Raw genomic sequence first — 7,942 nt, 5'->3', positions numbered from 1 at the left:
AAAAGTACATCGATCATGTGACGAATGCGTCCGTCCTGGGACAATTTGCTCGATCCATCGTCGAAAAATACGTCAACAAGTTCCTTAAAAAGTCCATACACGGGGTGTGCTCTCATAGCGTCTCACGACGCAACAAAGCTTTTATCCATGTGTTTTAGATGTCAACATATTACTTGATACGTCCACTCACGGTTTGACCTTTGAGGGTCTCACGACAGCTCATCAAAGCTTTTCTCTCAAATCTTCCCATCCAATACTTCGACAGTGTTAATGCTATCATAAGAAGCCTCTTCGACGATTCTATTTATTTTCCAGAGTCCGATCTTCGTCAGGCTACGCGTGAGCGGCTTTTTACTTATTACGGCAAGAAAATTTGGTTTTGAACCAGATTTGTAAAATTTTAAACTTGCACGAGACACACTGTCTTAAAGTCATCATCTTCATTGTACACTTAAAACGAACCAATTCAACAGGATATACGAGAATCGTCATCTTAATTTTTTGGATTATTTGTATTTTGCCCACGGATGCTTGCAGATCATCGCTCTTTTTACTAGTCCTCTTATTTTCTTTTCATCCGCCAGAGCAAAACTCAAATTCTCTATCGACCACAGGAGTAGCATATCTCTGTAGTAGTCCTCACGGACCGGTAATTTGAGTTAATGCGGCTATTGCACGATTCTTATGAAATACAGCTACGACAGATGTATATGCCCAAATCAGCTCTCAATCTGCAAAGTAAGCGCTGTTTCATTGCCTTGTATGTGGAGTTAGTTTTCGTATTCTTCTACTTCCTCTTCTTCTGACAGTCAGCACCCGTTAGCATTTTATCAAACCAGGACATTTATAGAACCAGTTTGGACTTGTCATCGAGGCCGAGTGCATTAAGTTCATCGTCCTTTTGGAAGGCTTCGCATTTGATTGCTATATGCAACATGCGCTTAGGCATCGTCACTTTTAATTCATTCGCCTAGCAAACAAAAATGTCCTCATTTAGAATAGACAGGTCTAGACCTTGCCCTTTCACAATTGTGATTGGACAAAGATGTTCGACGCACCAGTGTCTATATAAGCCTGTAACGATTCTGAATAACCGTCATTCTTGACCTCATGGACTACCGTGACTGGCTCTTGCACGACACACTCACATTTGCACATTGGTCATATCGGGGCAAGACATACACACTTCCAAAACATTCACGGAACTCGATGTTCGTCAAGTACAAAAGCACACCACTGCTAGACGTGTCCACTTTCTGACTGTCAGAAAAGCTCGATTCATCGGCCATTGCTTTATCGATTTGACCACGAAGCATGACACACCCGCGGACCATTGGATGATGTTTTTTGTCTTCTTGTTGGACGAACGATGAATTGCTTGCTGCTAAATGCTTCATGCATCGCACGCTCTATAGCTTTGTCCAACGTCTTCGGATATCTGCAATACATTTGGTTTCGAATCGGATTGTAGTCTAGCTCTGCCATGAAAGTAAGAGCTCTTGCTGAGAATTCAAGTGGCTGGCTGGCGATATTCAAAACCAGATGACGCGCTCGTTGTGCCTACGCTATCTACCCTGGCGAAGTTAAAGGGAGTCCAAAGCCAGATAAATGTTACTCTGCAGAGACTCAGAATACCTCTTCAGCTCTCACCTGAAGCCGTCCAGGTCGAAGAAGCAACTTTACTTGGACAAACGCTTTGCTTGACCATAAGATAAATCATCTAGGATAACTGGGTCCACGAGCTGTCTCACATCAGTGACTACATCCAACGTTACAAATCGTCTCGCCATAACTTTTTACTCTTCAACGATACGATATATGCCGATCTTCAGGCAAGGATTTCTTATTGTCATCAAACGAATTGTGGGCTGTCAGCAAGATCTCAACGTCTCGAAATGTATAAAGCTCGTACACGCATTCCTATGCTCGTCAGTGACGCTGATACAAGCAAGCTGATCACAGCCGCGTCACCGACAAAAAAAACGCATACGCTTAAGGGCTTCTCACTCGTGGTGTATCAAATGCTCATTCAGCATCCCATTTGTCTTTCCAGGAGCTAGACCCGTCAGCGTGTCGATCTCTTCCATTATATCTCACAGTCGAGTAGGGTCTTGGAATATTCGCGTACGCTACAAAAAAGGCATATGGAGACTTCAAAGACCTACCAGATATGAGGCCATCCTAGGTAGCCACCGATACGGCTCACACGCTTACCCATCGTTCAATGGATAACGTGCCACTCCTTGCGCATCAGAAGCGCCTTGCCACAGATGCCTTGGACCTCGTCCGACAATGCCGCTCCTGGCATGCAGCGACTGCTTTGAAACGTGAGCAGTGCTCAGTAGATAAAGTGCCACTCCACGGAGCTTCGCCCTCGATGCCTCGGACCACGTCCGACCATGTCGCTCGTGGCATGCAGCGACTGCTTCGAAATGTGAGCAGCGCTGAGTGGGTTACGTGCCACACCTAGTGCATCACTGAGATCTCCCCCTCGATGCCTCGGCCCTTGGCCGACCATGCCAAGCAAGGCATGCAGCGACTGCTCCGATACTTGAACGGCGCTCAGCGGTCTACGTGCCACTCCACCTTCAGCTTGTGAGTCATGCATGGGACTCCTGTCCGATACACCTTCGGTGTTCATCAACTCGGATACTTCGGTCTCCAGCACGTTGACCGTCTCTGTCCCGTGCCGGCGCCAATAGCGTTGTTGCCTCCAGGCAAAGGCGGGTTCATGACTCACTGCAGCTCCACCAGGAAACGTGCGCGTAGCGTCCAAGATTGTCGACCTCCAGTCGATCCATGGCTCATGGTATTCCAGCCATGACATACCAAGGATGTGGTCATATCTTGAATCCAAGTCTAAGCCTAAGTAGCGTTCCACGCTATCAAAGTCAAGAAACTTGATACCGAGGTCCACAGGGACCTCCGCCACCGTATCACATGTCCCCGTTGCTAAGTGAACAGTGACGATGTCACTCAACCGCGCTTTCAGCACTCCAGCAGACAGCTAACTTCCTTCAATCGTGGAGCGTCGATCATAATCAACGTCCCGGAATTGATTAGAATTTCTATAGCATCTCAAACTCCTTTACGGTCGCTTCTATAATAAGCAATCTCGGCTTCCACACACTTTCCGTATTCAAGAGCACGGAGCTCTATGGGGCTGGGTCCTGCTGCCCTCTACCTCGTTGAGGCACATTTGAACCCAGTTCTTTCCCAGTAGGGCCAACTGGAATTTCTCGTTTCCCAGCAACAGACCATACTGGTTAGATGTAGGACGTCGCTTTGATGAGCTTTGACGCGCCACGCGCACGGGACAACCAGTGCGAAGGTGACAAGGGTCTCCATAGACGGAGCACCGTCGGATGTTCGAACGCTGCACGGCAACTCGGAGCTCTGCCTTCTCGTTCTCAGGATAGCTACAATCCATCGGCTCAGGCCCGCTGCTAGAGTGTGCATTCCAACCAAGCCACGCCGACTTAAAGTTGAAATCGGCATTTAATACCACATTCACTGCTTTATCAAAAAAACTGGCGCAAATGGAAGATTTCCGTTTTGGCCACGCCAGTGCGGAGGCCTTCCAAAAAGACGCTCACTGTGATCGCCTCTATGAGAGTACGTAACTCGCATACAACCACCAGCTTCTTCTTGTTCTGTCGGGTGGCAAGGAAACGCGACCACACGCGATATGCCTGGTTAGGCGGCGAGAACAGTCGTGGAAGCTACAGCTTCAGCTCCCTCCAGGAGGAAAAACGCCGCTTTGACTTAAATACCGCACGTCGGTATCCACTCTTGCGCTCGAACGTCAAGCTCGGAGATAACTAGCGCCACGCGCTGTTGCTCGGTCTGGAACACGGCTGACGCCATGACCAATCTCGAGTTATCTCACCAAGAGCAGGAGGCATATTGCCCTTGAAAATTCTAACGCTTACCATGAGCGGATTGGGTCGAGGAGAGACATCCGTCGTCGACGGTGGCGTGATAAATGCAGTCGATGCCGACATTGTCTGCTGTAGGTGCTCTAGCAGAGCATTTTCACAGCTCTAAAAAGCCTCTCGGCGCGCGCTGATCGCTTTAGGTCCTCGAAGCGAGGTGTTGCACGTCCCCAGGGTCAAGCAGAGACATCAGCTTTTTAAGCCCATTCTGCTGCTTTGGAACAAATAAGAGAGCGGCTCTATCCTCACAGAGGGGGAGTCGTAATGACTCAGTTGTAGATTCACTACAAGTGCTACCAAGTGCAGCGGGCTGTCTAAGCTCTTTCGCTTAAATAAAGCTTGGTTAAGGTCGGTGACCTTTGCTCTATACTTAGAGCCAATACGAGTGTAGCGCATTGCAATCCACTAACTCGAAGAGTAATTACATCCTTAATCCAAGGCTAATTCAATCTTCCGTATAGAAGCTAACTTGTATTTCTCAGTTTGATTTTTTGGCAAAGCCGCTTCTACCGAAATCTATAGGTTATTCTATTCAGTTGAATGTATAACTACTGGCAGTCCAGCCACATTCTAACTTCTTATTCAAGTGTAGCCACAACATTGTGAGGTCATACTATCTTGTGTGACCTACACCCTTCATACCGGACCCCGTCACCTATGCTTACAACGTTTAATTTGTTGAAAGCGTGTACAACGCGCCAACCACTTGTGGCTTCCTTCATCCATACCATTCAACTAAAAACGGAGACTTACTTTCACGTACATGACCAGCCTTCTGTCGCTGCTCCAAAAACTCGTCAATCGCAATGACTTGTTTTTTGGCTGCGGTCACTGCCGTGTGATACAATACGTCGTACCAGGAAGTATGTCAATCTCATGAGGAATACCTCTGTCATATGGTATTTTGTTCGACACCTTGTCGGGACTCTATCAGCATAGTCCTTGCAAATTCCATACACGCGGTTTGGGCTTAAGGCGTCCCACGACTGCATTTCAAACCATTCCGTCCAAGTCTTCTCATTTGATACTTCCGCAGTATTGATGTCATCGTCGATAATTTTTCTTCGACGATCGCACATATTAGCGATATTTTACCTTTCGCCAGGCTACGCTTCAGCGTCGAGTTACTCATTAACGGCAAGAAAAAAAAATTGTTGACTGAACTTTGAAGATTTTTATCTTCACGTGACGGATTTTTAAAATAGACGTCACCTTCTTCGTTGTAGGCCACAACATTTACAAACTCACTCGAAGTGTCTTGTTCTTCAGCACTTTCTACGTCAATACAGCTTGTACCTTGATCAGGAGCATGCTGAATATTTGAAGGAAAAACTCCTCTTTATGGTATTCTTATCCTTCTCTCAGGATTGGTCTTTGCCTCTGATCTCACTATTCTTCATACTACTATCGACCATGACTTCCATGTCGATTGCAAAGGGGATGACCTCTCTCTGGCACCTAACTGCTCCACCTTTAGTTGTTGTCGTCACTTTTGTCTTATTAGACTTGTCTAGGCTGTAATATGAACATGGGGGGACATTGCACACTGCAATATCACTTGAGACATCTGTGACTTTTTCAACAGATGCATATGCCCATACCATTTCTTTCGTCGCCATGCAGCTCGCTATTGTGCTGCACGACTTGTTGATGACAATTATCATATTCATCCAGTCAACGCTAGGCTGATAACGCTCCAGCCATGACATACCTAGATAATATCAATCTTCTTATCGAGATCGAATCGTCTTCACCTCAAAAATCCTCAATTTTCATTGATAGCGAATAACTTGCTTTGGCATCATCATTCTTAATCTATTCGCAAAATGAATGATAATATCTCCTTTCACCAACACCATGCTCTCTCATGATTGCGCTTAAAAAAATTATTCGATGCCAGTGTCAATTAAAGCTCGTAGTGCGTTCTTAAAACAGTCTACAAAGACTTTCTGGACAATTAAAGTCGCATCTTGCCTGACACTTTCATAACTCAAAGTGAAAGCGGCATGTACATATTGCACGTTAAAACTAGAAATATATTTTTCACACCATCCACAGATCCCTTCGGGGGCCCAGTAGGGAGTTCCGTCCCTACTGATCGTTCCCGTTGTCTTATTCTTTTGAGCCGACGACCTATAGAGCAGTTACCCTGTGTCTAGACGTTCTTCGCAGCGTCTGCACTGAGACGCCAAAGCGCTGAAGCGCCATGCTACCACTCTTAACGTATGCTCGGAGCAATACAGTGCACTCATCTACCGACTACACGCTGTTCGACGTGAACAGGCTTGTTAATCCTCGCGTCTCGTTCTTTTAAGTGATAAGAAGAAAAGAACTCGGCAAAGAACTCTGCAGTTCCCGGCAATACGACCCGACTTTCCACAACGGAAACACTTTCCATCGTTGCAAGGACGATCCTTTCCAGGCGTGGAAATGTACGCAATGTTTATTGGCTCTGCACCACCACTTGTACCGGTCGACTGGCGCGCTTGCCTTGGTACGAAGCCATTGAACTTAACCTGCTCGATGCTGAACTCTTCTTTCATCGCTCGGTTGATGGCATTGTCTAGCGCCTTGGGATACTCACGAAACAGTTTGGACCATCAATCAAGCCTGTCATGAGCGTTACAACTTGCGCTGAATCGTTAATTGTATCGTCGACAATAATCAGTACCAACTAGCGAGCACGCTGTGCATACGAGTGTAGGTTGTCACAACCTTGGCGAAGCTTCAAAAAGTAAGGAGCTCGCTCTGTGGTGGTTTAAAGCCTTCTTTTGCTTGATCTTGAGGTGATCGTATTTTGGAAAGCAGTCTAGATCGGCTAAACGCTTTCCAGATACACAACTCTTTGATCGACCCGCAAAGTTGGACATCGCTAACCACAATTGCTGCAAGGGGTCACGTAGTTGTCTTGCAGTGATTGCAACATCCATCCCGAAAAACATGGTGAGAGAGGCTGATTCTTCCCACCACGGTACGAGACACGTTCGGTTTCAAACGCATCGTTCTGTACGAAAAAAAAACCGGGGTTATGACCTGCTTCCGAGATTCCATATTCTCATGATGCATGAAACTGATGTCCACATTTTTTTGATCATCCGGAAAGGAGGACTGCAGTAAACTGACTACATAAGCTTTTCCGATGACTTCTCGCATCCGCTCGAGTGCCATCCACTCATGTGAGGACAAATGAGAAAACATATCAATTCTCAACACCTTACTTTGCGGTACTGATGGACCTAGTGATACACCAACTCTTTCTATGTCTCTCGGACTAGGACAAGAGTATGGCTTGGATTTGTAATGCGCGACGTGCTCAATAGCCGCGTCGTCAAACCAAAATCGAGTGTCGTTGAAAAGACCGCTTGAAGTGCTTTTAGGTGTAAGAGATCGCTATTTACAAACAGCCCCTCAAACATAACACACACGCTTTCCGACATGGATAGAGAAGGACAGTCCTGACTTGGGGAAGAAGAACGAATTTGCAATTAAGTTGAATATGAGTTATGATTTTGAGCTACATACAAAACAGTTTAAGGGCTCCAAGAAGTTTTTCTGATGAAACATTAAGTTTCTGATTTATAGATCAAAGATGTAACGGGGTTACACGTACCCTGGTAATAGGGGTGTGTGTCACATGAGATAGGCATAGTGTGACTGCACCCCAATATGAATACGGTATGTGGCTAGGTAGCCAGTAGTTATGCATATGTTTAGATTTTACTATTTACATTTAGAAATCTCTACACTTAAAATTTATATTTATAAATAAATATTTAAACGGAAGAGTTGATTAGTCTTAGGTTAAGGCCTTAATTACCTTGGAGTAAGCGGATTGCGATCCGCTAAACTCGTACTTGTTTTAAGTATAGAACGAAAGGTCGGTGACCTAACTTACGCTTCCTCAAAGAGCAAAGCTACGGCAGCCCCACTGCACTTGGTAGCACTTGTAGTCAATCTACACCTCAGTCGTTTAGACTGATTCTCTGTGAGGATGGAAGATTTGCCCG

The 7,942-nt window shown here is 45.9% G+C and overlaps 1 protein-coding gene across 1 annotated transcript; it reads right to left on the bottom strand.

Moving 5' to 3' along the window:
• Positions 1 to 1,115: 1,115 nt before the first annotated feature.
• Positions 1,116 to 1,334, bottom strand: PHALS_03631 (uncharacterized protein; the record flags this gene model as incomplete). The annotated part of the gene is made up of 2 exons (XM_024717875.1): positions 1,116 to 1,260; positions 1,324 to 1,334. 2 exons carry the CDS (start codon positions 1,332 to 1,334, stop codon positions 1,116 to 1,118), a joined length of 156 nt encoding a protein of 51 aa, XP_024583331.1.
• Positions 1,335 to 7,942: the final 6,608 nt, after the last annotated feature.

The sequence above is a fragment of the Plasmopara halstedii genome (genome assembly GCF_900000015.1).
Source record: "Plasmopara halstedii genome assembly, contig: Scaffold_2386, whole genome shotgun sequence".
Taxonomy (NCBI): Eukaryota; Oomycota; class Peronosporomycetes; order Peronosporales; family Peronosporaceae; genus Plasmopara; species Plasmopara halstedii.
This window is presented reverse-complemented; position numbering and strand designations above follow the sequence as displayed.